This window comes from Denticeps clupeoides, chromosome 1, assembly GCF_900700375.1.
Source record: "Denticeps clupeoides chromosome 1, fDenClu1.1, whole genome shotgun sequence".
Taxonomy (NCBI): Eukaryota; Metazoa; Chordata; class Actinopteri; order Clupeiformes; family Denticipitidae; genus Denticeps; species Denticeps clupeoides.
The window spans coordinates 22,192,192-22,207,603 of NC_041707.1; the positions used below are offsets into that span (position 1 = coordinate 22,192,192).

Genomic DNA, 15,412 nt, shown 5'->3' on the forward strand with positions numbered 1-15,412 from the left:
GATTATATTGATGAACTCAAAAACAATTTTCTACTTGTAATATGAATACATATGCTCTACAAATTGTTTATATATTCAAGAAAATATCGTTTTGTACAAGGCCCCCTGTGGTAAGTAAGTAACTGTAATGGTCTGGTGCCACCGGGCCTAGCCTGCTGACTCTGGTTCAATCTGTGATTATTGGGACCTGGTCACTCTCAGCTGCCACTCATTAGGCTGGAGGGATCGGGACTCTTTAACAGTGCGCCTGCAGGACACATAGGTTGTCCTGCATTGTTGTTTGATTTCACTGCATGCTACAGGTTCTGTTCATGGCCATCGTGCCTTTTTTCTTTTTATGTATGAAAAGATTTGAATGAAACAATGTCAATGTCCACATTCTTTTTCCGCCATGGCATAACCATAACAAGACTAAGTAGTGAAGAATAGGGAGTGAGGGAGTGAGTTTTTATAAAAGTTGGTGTTCTTGTTCTTTGACACATTGTGAAAATGCCTGTGAATAAAAACCATCCCCTGTGTTCCATTTTTACACACTCTGTACACTAGGCCTAATTGGTCTTTTAGGTTTGGAGAACAGATTTTGAAAATATGAATTTCAAGATAGATTTTTTTAAAGGTTATTTTAAAAACTGGATTAAATGAGGATTAAGAAGTCTTTACTTTCACTTTTGGATGTTGTCTTTCCTGAGTCCTAAAATTATGAGAAGCCCAGTGATTGGGTCTGGGCTATCTCCTCTCAATATGGGCCACTTCACATCAGAATCCATTGGTGTTTTTTTTGGAAAAGCAATTTCTATGGCAGCAATGGCACGTCCTGTTAGGATGGGGCTCTTCTCTCCTTTCACTGTAGACAGATGCTCAGTCAGTCTGGGAAGTGAGCCACCAGTGTAACAATTAGAGCTCTCACCCTAGTACACACACACACACACACACACACACACACACACACACAATCAGTAATTCGTACACATACACGCATTAATGGTGATCATTTCCAAATAAATTGAAAGATGGGCATTCACACTCATGAACAGACTCATGGAGACTCACACAGTCTCTATGGTCTCTCTCTGGTTAACACACAAAATAATGACCAGGCAGCCAACACCCTATTCCCATAACAGCACCACATCCCAAAATAATCAGGCGTTCTCCGGTGGCTGCCAAATCGATCAGGTTTTCAATTACCAGAAGATTGTAATTTTATAAAATTAGTAGTCTCTCATGGTGTCTCGTGGCTAATCGGAGATGATGTTTGCACAATTTGCTCTTTTTTTCTTGCTTTCTTATATCTGCTTTCTTTTTCATTCAGGAGAATAATGTAGATGCCATCCATCCTGGATATGGTTTCCTGTCAGAGAGGTCAGACTTTGCGCAGGCTTGTGCCGACGCAGGGGTCCGCTTCATTGGCCCATCCCCAGAGGTGGTGCGCAAGATGGGGGACAAAGTGGAGGCCCGAGCTCTGGCCATTCAAGCTGGTATACTTATTCTTATAAGATATATGTTGACTTTTATATACTATGTTCACTTTTCTATACAAAGTGTACTTGTATTCTCATAAGTTCAAAATGTAATTATGTTGCATTTATAAGTGCTTTAATTCAGCATGTTCAGAAAGACTTTGTTTAAATATTATGCCCTAAAAACTGTCAAAAAATTATGTCAAACTGTCAGAAACACAAGTCATACTATAAACTTAATTTTATATACAGGTGTACCTGTTGTCCCAGGGACTGATGGTCCCATTACATCGTTGAAAGAGGCTGAGGACTTTGCGAAAACCTATGACTTCCCAATAATCTTTAAAGCTGCCTATGGAGGAGGGGGCCGTGGAATGAGGGTGGTCAGAAATTATGAGGTGTGTTTGGATGTCTTTTATGTATATGTGTACTGCATTTGTTGTACAAGAAACTTCAGTTCTGTGGGTTTTGATATGTAAGTATAGGGTGGCAGTAATCTAATGGGTAACACACTCACATAACAGCCTAACAGTTACTGTCCCTGTAACTACTGATTGTAAGTCCCTCTGGATAAGGGCATCTGATAAATGTCATAAATGTGAACGTAAGCATACTGGTCACTGAAATATCAAAACACAATATACAGACATTTACTGGGCTCATTGCGCATGTGCATGTTCTCATTACTGTAAATGCTACTAAAGTCATATTGAGCTTGGATTTCCTGTGGCATTCTACCTTAAGGACTCCAATCTTAGGAATGAAACTATATAAATCCTGTTCCGTTGCAATTAGACACCACAAATTTGACAATGCTACTGAAAATTCAAATCTAACTGAAAAGAGCTTGATTGTGTAGGTGATTTAGGCCATTATTTTCACTGTATGTGCAGCGTAAGGTGTAAGGGTGCAAGGTTTCGCTAAGCGCAAACGCAAGGCTCAACATGGGCGGCGAAAGCGAGGTTCATTTAAATTAAATTAAATTAAATTAGCACTAATCTGTCATTTCTGTCATGTCAATATTAGCACTTAAGTCCTATGCAAATATATAGTTACAAATGTTAATCACAAGATGGCGCCACAACCTGTGCTTCACTGTGGCACAAATTATCTTAAAATACAATTACATTTATGGCATTTATCAGACACACTTATCCAGAGTGACATACAATCAGTAGTTACGGGGACTGTCCCCTACTCAGGGTTAAGAGTCTTGCTCAGGGACATAATAGTAGTAAGTAGGGATTTGAGCCTGTGGTCTTCTGGTTCTTAAGCAAGTGTGTTACCCAATATGCTACTACCAGAAAGCGTGCACTTAGCTATAAATAGATATAGAATTACTATAATTTATTAATGTAACTATAAAAATAGATTCAACGATTCCACATCCCACAAAAAAAACCCTAAAAACAAACCAACAAATAAACAAACAAACAAAAACAAAAAAAGGAGCAAACATCAGGTGACAGTGTAACATAAGAGTAATACCGGCATACAATACAGGTATAGGGAACCTAATTGGTGTATAACCTGCATAGGTTTTTGGAATTATCTGTCAATCAACCAACATCAAAGACTTAATAATTAATAATTGACTTTTCCTGTCTGGTAGAGAGGTCCTCCTGATCAGCTTTTCATCAGATTCCCTACCCCTACTTTAAGAGGACCCTCTTACTCTTGTCTGCTGTGCACATGAGTCAAATGTTCTCATTCACTCTGTGGCGCTTCCTTAGTGTCTGATTAGATCTGATTGTTGTTGTGGTCGATTAGAGGGTTGGATGCTGCTGTTTTCTAATTAATACACAGCCTTCCAATGATAAAGAGCTTATGGATGCACATGTAAGCCCCTGGAGGATGAGATGTGGTTTCATGCATTATTGAAGAAAAGAATTGACTATTGTTTTTTGTATTTAACACATAAAACTAAACCCTGTTAGTTTGTGTAAATGCATGGGTAATATTTACAAACATTTAATAGCATTACACAATGTAAATATCTGTTTTTCTTTTACTCAAATGAACAGTAGAAGGCATATCTTGTGTGTGGTTATGCTGGTTTATTGACAATTAGTAAAGCCTTTGAAAAAGGCAATGGAATTTCAGAAAAATTGTCAAAAAAGATTGATTGCATTGATTAGGCTTTGAATTTTGATGTTTCTTTAGAGTTTATTTGTTGCTGGTATATTTTATTTGGGAGAAAAGTGATGTAAAGTAGAGCTTTTATTTTCCCTGCTGTGTGCCAATTTAAAACAATTAGGACCTGATTAGTTGTGGTCACCTTGAAATTGCATCCCAGAGTGGATAAGTAACAGATTGGCAAAAAACACAGTGATGCACTAAATGCTGGAATGACATTGATCTATGCCCCAGTTGATTGTTACTTCCCTTTAGTTAAACAATTTGATTCAAAATAATTTTTCTATATATGGTGTATTGTTTAACGTCATCAGTTTATCCATCTTTGTTGGTAGGAGCTGGAGGAGAACTACAATCGGGCATACTCTGAGGCTCTGGCAGCATTTGGAAATGGAGCTCTGTTTGTGGAGAAGTTTATTGATAAACCCAGACACATTGAAGTTCAGATTCTAGGTAAGTGTGATGGAGTGTTTTTTCCCCATTTCGCATGAGCAATTGTCTGAATTCATATTCTGCAGTGAGAGTGTTTTACATTCCTGGCACACAAATTTGACCACCATTGCTGTGTGTCGGAGTAACAATACGTGTGTGTGTATGTGTGTGTGTGTGTGTGTGTTTCGCTCCCTATAAGTTATTAGCCTCTCTCAGTCATTGTTCGGTCTCTCATTATGTATGATTTGCACCTCAGGATTTCAGAACTTAGTCTGCAATGCTCAGATGGATTGTATGCTGTCCTATTACACTGCAATGCAGCCTGGCTCTCTGAACGTCTGCAGCCTCAACATGGACTGTCTGCTGAGGCCTCAGGACATGCGGCTCTTATTTTAAAGATTTCAGCGGAGCGCCTTCAATTTCTGTCTCAACCTCTCACACGCTGCCGCACACTTTCAAATTAATAATGCCTTTTAGCGGGGGCCCTCAAACGGTGGTTCTGAAGAGCTTCAGCATAGTTTAGTGTTTTTCCTTCTACACCAATACAGTTTTTTATATGGTTATAAAAGCCTTTCAATGAAACAATAAGGGGTTGAGAATGAGAGTGACTGACTGTTTTCTAATCTCTTCCTGGAGGCCCCTTTCCTTATTTTTTGGTACTTTTTCACTCCAAACAGGTTTTGTATTTGGCCTTGAACAAGTGTAACAAGGAGCATGCAGATAGTTGATTTGCATAAACATTCACGTTAAAGCAGTTCTCAGAAAACAATGAAAGGTTTAGATTTTGATTCTTTCATTCAGATAATTTGATAGTTTGACAAAGTTTAGGGCAAGAGAGTCCCAGTTGAAAGGCGCTGCCCTTGAGGACATTGACCCAAAGAATGTAGATGTGTCATCTTTAAGAATTTCTTGTTTTTCACTTGGAGTACTTCTGCATCTTAGCCCATATGCTTCGTGTGTTCTAATGTTTCTGTGGGAATTGTTTGGTTTCTATGGTTTTCTGCCATAGTCCCACCACCATATGTCAGAAATACTGAATAATAATAATAATAATAACTTGATTAAACAAGAGGAAATAAAGTCTCATCACAACATTTTCAATCTAGTTTTTATCTTGTAAACCCCATTTAGTCTTGTTTTTATTCGTCAACAACATTATATTATATATTTCGTTATAGTTTGCATCACATGACCGGAATTTACATTGTAAATTGTCTCATCCCATTTTCATTACGTCATAGAGGTTTGTTGAACAAGATATTTAGTCAAAAAATAAGTTGACAAAAAAACACTAGTTTAAGGTTAGTTTTCTTTTAATATTTCAACTAATAACAGATTTCACACAATGCTACAGTCCTTTCTCAGTCTGTGTCTCATTCCCTCTCTCCTCTTGCATATTGTTACTGATTGCTTTAATGTTCTATGACTTTATTGTTACATTTTCTGCTGTGTGCCTGCTGAATGATTGGAAAGCCTTTGCTCTTTGGGCACTGCCCTTATAGATATAAGTTAGGAAAAACAACTGTGTTCTGTCTTTTTGTTTTTGTCTAGGTGATAAATATGGTAATGTAATTCACTTGTATGAGAGGGACTGCTCCATCCAGAGAAGGCACCAGAAGGTGGTGGAGATAGCACCCGCTGCTCACCTGGATCCCCACCTCAGAGACAGGTTAACCAAGGACTCAGTCAACCTGGCCAAGCAGGTACACACACACACACACACACACACACACACACACACACACACACACACACACACACACACACAGTACATGCAGATGTTTCCCCCAACAGTGCGTGAATAAGACAACAGATTCATGCCTGGCTTTATTTATAGACTTCACCACAGCACATAGAGTTTAAAGGAACAAAGAAAGAATTGAGTAATGACTGTAGCGCCTCATAAGCTGCGGTCACCAGTCGACAGTTTTTTTCTTTTAAATCTCCTAATCATTTCTCCATTTCTTTCTTCTAAACAAGGAGGTGGGTGTGAGTGAGTGCTTCTGTTTCCGTGTTTGGCCTATTTCCTTCACAATTTCTCCTTCCTACATGAGTGCACAGTTTAACGGGAAATGCTAAATCTTGTCTTGTTGCGGGGCAAGCGCGGCTGTTATCCCTCTACGTGGATTACAGTAGATTCTTGGAATTCCTCACAAGGTGACCTTTGCTGAACCATAAACCAGCCTCATCTGCCCCAGTGGCACAGATTATTACTTATGCGATGTACAGTATGTAATTCGGAATAGGGCCTGTGGCAGGCATTCACTGTACAGTTATTTAACCTTCTTTCTCCATGTTTGTATTGCCAGATCATCAGGGGTTTCAAGTTCCCTTAAGATCAATTCAGTTGAGCCAGTGTGCAGCAAAGGTTATTGATTTCTTACGATATTGTGATGCACATTAGCTAAATTGAAACTGAGCCTTTCTTTCTTGGCAAGACAGTGTGGTCAAACCTGGAGGCCAAGGATGCAAGCACGAGACTAGCTGATGTGTACTGGCTGATGACCTTTTATGCTGTTTGGAATCCTTCCAGATGTTCTGTTCAATCAATTTTACCACTGATTTTGTTCACCTAAGGTGTCACCGGTGTGTACAAAGATCCTAAAATGATTGTGTTTGTTTTTCCCTGCATGTCCTACGAGATAAGATAACATCTCCCTATTTCATCCACACACACACACACACACACACACACACACACTGTAATCACTGTCCATTGTGAAAATCAATAATCCTGGTGTCTCTATAATCCACTGTCTTAAATACTGCTCTGATTCCGGATCAGTTCCTGCTCTGTCTTGAAGATATGGCACCACGCAGAAAGGTGTGTGCAGAGGTGCTGGAAAAACAGAAAAAGCAAAAGCCATGCTTCTCGCAAGCCCTAGCTGGTGAAATGTGCTGTGAAGATCATTTCTAACAGGAATTATTAATGAAATGCAACATGTTCTATTTTATATGTTATTCATTCATATTTTAGTTGTTTGTGTGATTGTGAGTGTTTGTATGTGTGTGTGTGTGTGTGTGTGGGAGAGGAAATGCTAGAGGGAAGAAGAGAAAGTGTATTGAATAAAAATACTGGCACATGACCATGCCTATCACTTGACAAACTGCATCCGTCACATCTGATCTGTGTGTCTCTCCTATCTGTATATGAATCAGTACGTGCTTTCCTTTAAAATGACATTAGTGATGCTGAGGGGCCCAGGGACAAACAGAGACACTGCAGGGAAGAGACAAAGATGGAAGGGTGGAGATACTTCACTTGAGATAAGGTTGTGTTTTTGCAGATGTGCCATAGATCCAACATGTGAATTATTCTTCAAGGTGTTGCATAACAGAGCTAACACCAGGTGCCAACAGTGGCTTCAGACATGTGATCGTCATTGTCATCGTCACCTGAAATTTACTTCCTTGAAAAGTTTCAGATGCAATGCTGTTGTCTTTCCATTCTGTGTGAATAAACACTCATAGACTTCTAAGTGAAAGATATACAATCTGAAGAGGAGCATTACATATGCAACGAAACAATGATGGCCATCAACACAACATTGATTAACACTGTAATTGCCCATGCCATTTAGAAACTTATGTGCAATCAAGTCTTTATTGTTTTCCCCTTTGGACATGACCATCAGATCCCGATTCCATTTGAGCGCAATCAGTTCATCCGCAAACACGTTTGAAACTGTCATTACGTGCTTCATCAAGCTTTCACTGCCCACGTCCGTCAAAAGCATCTGAACACTAATGGAAAATTATCTCGGCTGTCAATCCTGCGCTCAAAGCAGAGCTGATAAATGACAGGTTAGTATCGGAGTTCTGTCATAAACAGACGCGTCATTAATGCACTCTTTAGTCCTCCACTCGAAACAAAGTGGCCACTGCTATTTCTGTGTGTGAACAATGATGCACCTGCATTTCTCTTTCTTCAAGCTATTATTTGTTCATTACTCAGAAGTGTGAATGTGTGAGCTGGAAAATGCCCACACTTTTCTTCAGGTTTTCACGTTTAAATTGTGCATTTTGTTCTTCAGGTCTGAGATGAGACAAAAAAAAATGTGTGCTGATGGGCTGGAGTTGTTAGCAGCATGAGGGCCCTCGCATTAAAGCTTTTAGAGCCACCCCCTCGCTTTCTGTGTGTGTGTGTGCATGTGTGTGTGTGTTGATGGTGACCTTGCCACATCTTGGTCACATCACCATGTGCTGATTTTAACACAGCACACAGCTCAACTCTGTAATGGCTGCAGAGCTATAAAACAGGACAGGAGGGGTGGAGATGGACAGTGATGGATGGGAGGGAGGGTGTGAGCGAGTGATGTTCTTCGTGGTTTGCTAAATTCCGTAAATGACCTTGTTTGTTTCACTTCTTTCATTCTCTCTCCCGTCTGTGTCTGCGGTCCTGTGCTCCATCCATCTCTACACACTTCTGTCTCACCGTGTTTCTCTAAATTCTGATTCTTTTTTTTGTGTTCATTTGACCTTTTATGACCTTTCAGCATCCCGTACCATGACTTGGGATCATATCCGTCCGCACCCTCTCGGTATTTTTCTCGTCCGTTAGGCTGTTTTTATAAAGCTTGCAGTCAATCTCCCTTTCTCTCTGTCTGATCTACAGAATGCTACGTTTTTTTTTGCACTGTTGTTTATCTGTCTCATGCTGCTATATTGATCGGGCGATGATTGATTAGGTGCTGGTTTGTGAGTGTGTGTGCCTGCATTGTTTAGTTGATTCATGAACATGCTAGAGATGGGCTGTGGCTGTGCCTGCCTCATAGATGGAGCTGTGTGTGGTTGATGTGTAGCAGCAGGACAGGTGGGGGTTTAAGCAGATTACAGAGAGATGGGGAGCGACTCAGGCGGGTTAGCGAATGGAAATGGTGCTGTTGGTTAGAGACTAATTTTCTCCTCCTAGAGTTGGTGAGGTCAGGAGGGAACGATTGCCTGAGATGAGAGGAAATGTGCTCTCTCTTGCTGTTCATCAGTGCATAGAGAATAAAAGAAAAAGAGCAAGAGATTGAAGTTTAGAAAAAGGGGTGGGGTGAATTGCTGAGGGGATGAAAGAAGAGATGCACGGAAGGAGTAACTAGAGTCAGATGCCTCTGTGGATGGAGGGAGGGAAGCCAGAATGGAGCAAAGGGAAATTGTAGGACACCGAAGGACATTCAGGGCTGGTCATACTGATGTGATGATAAATCTTCAAAGAAGACAGCAACTTAACGCAAATGTCTTGGACCTATTATTATTATAATGCATTTAAGCCTAATCAGTCAACATTGCCTAAATGTGTGAAATTAGTGTAAATGAGTGTAGCTCATCACTCTTCAGTACTCCTGAATTGTCCCCATTGCTTATAATTGCCACAACATGCAATTAACTTCAGGCATTGTGACTGTAGATAATTAACAGCAATTGACATATTTAGTGCAGGAAAGTGAAGAGCTGTCCTCTGGTAATTGACTGTGACCTGGCACATAAGAGGGAAAAGGGATCAACCATTTCTTCACATCGTTGCTGGCGAGTACAATTAAAATCTCCACCCTCATCTATATCCATAGCATCACATAATATGAGCTTTTGCAAAATAACAGTTCTTCTTCAGCTTGCTTACATTCATATAATTGAATTTGGTTAACTGTATTCTGGGGTGTGGAACTGTGTGTTCAGAAAGTCACCTTGGTGGATTTGGCACTTCTTTAATAAAATGGCACACTTTAGAAAAGAGCTGATGGTTGACACTGAAAGCTTGTTGTAAGGCCTGCTTCTTAAGGAGGTTCTGTAATCAGTTGCTAAAATTATGATGGCACAGATGCAGCATTTGGGGTGATGAAGGTGCAGCAACACGACCTGATTTGTCTGTATTGTTTATTGGAATGATGAAAAAAAATTATGTAGAAATTAAAAGTAAAAGTTTACTGCCTCATTGTTCTCTACACAAAGCCTAGCATTTGATATAAATGCACTGACCTTCAAATGCCACAAAAATTTGAAAGCAACATTAAACAAAATGTTCACAAACTTTATCCTTGCAAAACTTCAAAGAAGATCAAAGTATTGTTTATTTATGGTTTACAATGTGGTTCATTATAACCCAGTTCTGCAACAGAGTTCAATGTTATTTTTACACAGTATAATGCTTCATACTAAAATGATTGCCCACAGTGGTGCATTGTGTGGCTTGTATGTTACACACATAATCAGATTTATGTTCAATATGTGCATTCCCACAACAGTTTTCAAAGGATCTCATCTGATCAGATGCCCAGAAGTGTGTCTGTTGTGCATGACTGTGCTATCTTACGGGAACATTGCAAGTCACCCTGAAACCATTATGGCGAGCACAGAAGCATTGCATGTCCAGTTTCCCCCAGCAGATCCCACAGCTGGGGGCCTTCATGCACTCGACTCGATGTCTGGTAATGTCTGACAGTGATGAACATTGATGTGCTGTAGAGAGTAGCATCACAAGCGCTTTCGACTCTCACGCACATAAAATACATACAGACTGGCATAGACGCAGCATTTTTCCTAGTGAGGACCCGAAGACTGTCCCGTTTTATGAAATGAGCATTTGACCCCCCATAAAATAATATTTTAATACTAATACAAGCTCTGTCAGTATTGCTATTTCTGCTGAAACATTCGTAATTGAAATAATGCCTTGCAGACTGCAGAGTTTGAAACTCTCTGGCTATTTTTAGAATGAGAGAGAGCGAGACTTGTCTCAGGTCAGGGGTATACCTCAGTTGATCTTCTCTTCCTTTTCTTTTGGTTCCCCCCTTTACCTCATTCTGTCTTCTGTGCCCCTTCCATGCTCTTTCTATCTTTCACCCCATTCATTTTTCTGTCTTCATATTAAGCTAAATGCACTTAACCTCTAAAAGAAGTTGCATATGAACTGAGATAAGAGGAGCATTTTTAAAATTAATACTTTTTCTGAAAAGGGCACATTCACACACACACACACACACACACACACACACACACCCCAGCTTTTTAATTAAACATCTTGTCTGTGTGTGTGTGTTCCTGTCTGTAATGTCATTTATTTGTGCCAGTATGAGTAAAAGTGGGCATGTGTGCATGAATGCATATATGTGTGTGTGTGTTGTGTGTGCCCGTCTGTGTTTTTGTGTGTGTGCACTCTTCCAGTTTTTAAACCGCACCCCATCTGATTATTAATGTGCCAGAAGTCCTGTTCTCACTGATTCTCTGTAAATGTGATCATGCACACGTTCCCTGCTGACACCTTTCCCTCACGCTTCTCTCCTCATTCTCTCACTCGCCACTCTCTCTCTCTCCCTCTCACTCAGCCTCTCAATCTGGAATTTGAATTTCAAATAGCTCTTTTTGGAATAACAATGACTGTGTTGCTAAAGCAATTAGTTGGAAGGTGATTGGTCGTAACAAAAACATGGGGAATTAATCTCATAAAATTGGGTGGATAACATCTCTGCTTCTTTAACCCGCTGATATAATAAAAAATATGATCAACTCTGTGCTGCAAAATGCCCTTCATCCCAATTTCTGACAGTCCTGTTGATCTATAATCTATATTCCCTCCTTCTACTTTGCCATCATCTCCAGCTCCTTCTCAGTGTTTCTTTCCCTTGTTCCCTTAGGCACTGTTGAATGCTGCAGTGTGGGTGTTGCACAAATGGCTGCCAAATATCACACAAACAGACAAGCCCTTTGTGAAACTCAAACTTGGGCTTCGCAGGGATTTGAATACACATGCATGCACTGTCCTGAAGGTGACAAATGACTTAAAATGACAGGCCTGCTGACCCACTCCGTAAAGCATTTCAGTTGTCACTCACACGAGTACGGCATGTGCATGCTGACAGCCCCTTCACTCTGCAGACTCAGCATGCAACGTACATTTGTGCATCCCTCTCCCACTGACTGAGTGAGACAGACGTTGTAGACTGTGGCGGGCTGTCGTGGAGAGGCTTCTTGAGAGCTCAGGAATATCTTGAGGTATTGTGTGCCCTTCAGTGCCGAACACGCTGGCAGACCTGGCTGCCTTTCAGAAGAGAGTCTGTGCAACCACTGCAGTATAGGAACAGCTAAAATTAGACATGTCCGATATTCGATGCCAGTTGCACATGGTCTTCCCACAAAGAGATAATGAGAGAAAAAAGAGGATTGAACTGCAGCTATCACAGAAAGTGGATAAAGGCACACAAAACACACACTTTTGTACAAACAAACATAACATTTCACGTCGGTTTTATGTGTATGGGCTCATGGCAGCATACTAATCAGTTATTATAACACTTTGTGATTGAAGGAAGGGAGGTTTACTAAGTAAAGAAGAGGATATGAGAAAGGGTACAGTTGAAAAATAAAATTCCAACCGAGTCACTATCTCTTTTGCATTGACAAGAAAGAATAGGGAGGCAGCAAAAGACAAAATTAGTTTTTTTTTTTTTGTATTTAAGACGGTGCTTGCTGCAGCCTGTGGGGTGTGGGATTCAAATATGGGGCAATGTGATTAAAAAGCAAATGCAAGCTGCGCAGAATAATGTTAAATAAATTCTCCAGTTCGGAGACAATATTTGTATTTTAAACCAGCTGTTTCCATAGTGACAGCTACTTTGCCCTGACATTCTTAAAGACAGGTTTCAGGATTATTTCTCATTCTTACCCAACCCCTGCTTAGTCTTGTTATCTTTTGGATCTCCGTGTTCTCACCATCTTCTCACCTGGTTTGTACCTTTTCTTCTCTTTTTTAACGCCTCTGCCTCAACTTCTCCACCTGTGTCCTTTCTCCTTGTCATCACTTTTGTTTCTTATCAGGCCCTTTCTCTCTCCTGCTCTGTTTGTCTCTTGCTCCCACATGCTGTCAATTTAAAAATTTAAATTTCTGGGAGTTTATTGCCTTGACATTTTTGTGACAAAATTGGCCCAGCAGTCAGATGGCAGCCAGTGTGAAAAAAAAAAAAAAAACAGCAACGCAATTGCACCAATGGCAGCAAAACATAGTAAGCATGTGGAGAACACCAGTACTCTAAGGAAGCAAGCTGCAGCTGACGCTTCAGGTTCAGGCGCCATCGGATAACATTGCCACTTGACAAGGTTGTGTGAAGGTTATTTTACCATGTCATTTATATGAATCGATATCAGTAATCATATTGACTCTTAATGTGAGACATTGATCAAATATATAGTGTATGTAGCATATGTAGTAAGGGGCAGTGGTGGCCTAGCAGTTAAGGAAGCGCCCCCATAATCAGAAGGTTGTCGGTTCGAATCCGATCCCCCAAGGTGCCACTGAGCAATGCACCGTCCCCACACACTGCTCCCTGAGCACCTGTCATGGCTGCCCACTGCTCACTCAAGGTGATGGGTTAAATGCAGAGGACAAATTTCACTGTGTGCACCGTGTGCTGTGCTGACAATCTCTTCATGTAGCATGCTGTAGCATACATTATACTGTATAGTTTAAAACAGTAATTTATACTTTACATATTTTTTACCTGTCTAGTTATATTGTAAATGTTATTATCCTTTATTGTAAAATGGAAGTATAATTCTTGCTCTTTCATGTTCATGAGTCCTTCACACTCACATACAGGGTGATGTTTGTAGGTGTGCATTTGTCATTGCAGCCTGTTGCAGTTGGAACACAGTCTGTCATCAGGCATATAACTGATAAACAAAAATAAAAAAACAAACAGTGGCAACAATCCACATTAAAATTATTTTATTTCTCACTTTTACATGCCACTCTGTTCCTCTCTTCACTCTGGCATCTGCTGTCCTTTCTTTCTGTCTCCTGTCTTTTTTGTACTTCTTCTAAGGTCTAAAATCATCAACCACTTTCTCTCCATTTTCTTTCGCTTTCCCTCGCTCTCCCTTTGACCTCCCTTCATCTTTCAAACCATCTGTCTCCTCCCATCGTCTTGTCTCTCATCCCTTTTGTCTCTAACCTTCTTTAGTAACTACATCTACCCTTGTATGTTCCTTGTGTGATTTATGTTGACGTCAGTCTGAGACCTACAGGGCTGATCACCTCTGTCCTGTGAACAGGGGATTAACAGCTGTCTGTCTCGGGATCAAGGAAACGGAGCCCCTGAATGAATGAGGCTGGGGGAAGGGAGGGAGTTGACCGGGAAGTAAAAGTTTCCATGGTCTAATGCCATGTGTGAATATTCATTTAACGTTTCTTGTGAAATATTCACGAATCTACGTGTTAATCAGTGTTTGGAGAAGCGACTGTTGGCCGGCCCGCCTGGAGATGGGATTAGGAGGCAGCGATGAATTGTGGAGAAAAATTGGATCAGATTACAGTGAATTTTGGCATGGGATTATCCCCAATCCCCACAGGGCTGTTGAAGAGAAAGCATGACAGGATGGAGCGGGTGGGGGATAGAGAGAGTGAAGTGGGGGAGGGTCAGGGTGGTCGCTAGGTTTGAAGGGTACTGTATTCCTAATAGTCCTGCCAGCCTTTGCCTGGACGGAGGTCAGGTCAGGTCAGGACCTCCCTGGATATCCGTGCTATACATAATTACATGGCGTTACCACGGTGATAGCTTTGAACCTCGCTCCAGCCAACCGATGAGCCAAATCCTCTTTTTTTTTTTTTTTTTTTTTGCAAAGGTGGTGCCAATCCTCCCTACTCTGCTTATCTCTATGCTTTCATATCCTTTCTACTCTCTCTCACCCTTCCTCTCTTCCTTTGGCACTGCCATTTTTATTCATGCAGTCTGTGCCCAGCCCTAAGCAGACAGATTCAGACCATTTTTATTCTTCCATGGCCATGGAGGATTCTGTGTCATGCTGCTGGGTGAATCTGCCAGCATCTTCAGTTGAGCTGGTTTGAATGCCATTAGGTCACAAGACTCAAGGGGTCTTAACGAGGGCCCAGTGACTGCGGTTCGGGTGGCAGGGCTGACATTTCACATGTCTTACCAATGAATCATGACTTCAGCACTGTCCTGGGGTAGAACAGCTCTCCTTCTCAGAACCTTTGTCAGAATTGATAACTGTGCAGCTGATGTGCTATTTCATGTCCATAGAATCTCAGGAAACAGTTGAAAGCAGAATTCATGCTTTCACCAGGCCACACCTAAAGAAGATGGGAACATAAGGGAAGATGGGAACATGATTAAATCTACGAGATGATTATGGGATATTTTATATTTCATTTAATTATTTTACTGGTTTGTGAAATGGCCCCATATTCCTCAGTGTCTCTCAATAAATCAGGTCTTTCATGCGGCCTGTCTTCCACACAAACTAGCCATGTTAAAGGCTTGTTAGTGACTAGTCTACATCCCCAAACACTGAATCATACTCATGGCTAGCTAGTCACTGTATGATTAATGTCTTGTGTTTTAAGGGCTTTTTGTTGTCATATCTACAGCAAACTTTCTGTGTGT

At 40.8% G+C, this 15,412-nt stretch overlaps 1 protein-coding gene across 1 annotated transcript in view; it reads left to right on the plus strand.

Moving 5' to 3' along the window:
* The window catches only part of pcxb (pyruvate carboxylase b), a 126,312-nt gene that overhangs the window by 7,427 nt on the left and 103,473 nt on the right, over window positions 1–15,412 (plus strand). Inside the window, exons 4-7 of the mRNA XM_028963971.1 lie at window positions 1,313–1,478; window positions 1,713–1,858; window positions 3,932–4,049; window positions 5,580–5,731. Coding sequence (XP_028819804.1) covers window positions 1,313–1,478; window positions 1,713–1,858; window positions 3,932–4,049; window positions 5,580–5,731 — 582 coding nt within the window. The remainder of the gene's footprint in view (window positions 1–1,312; window positions 1,479–1,712; window positions 1,859–3,931; window positions 4,050–5,579; window positions 5,732–15,412) is intronic.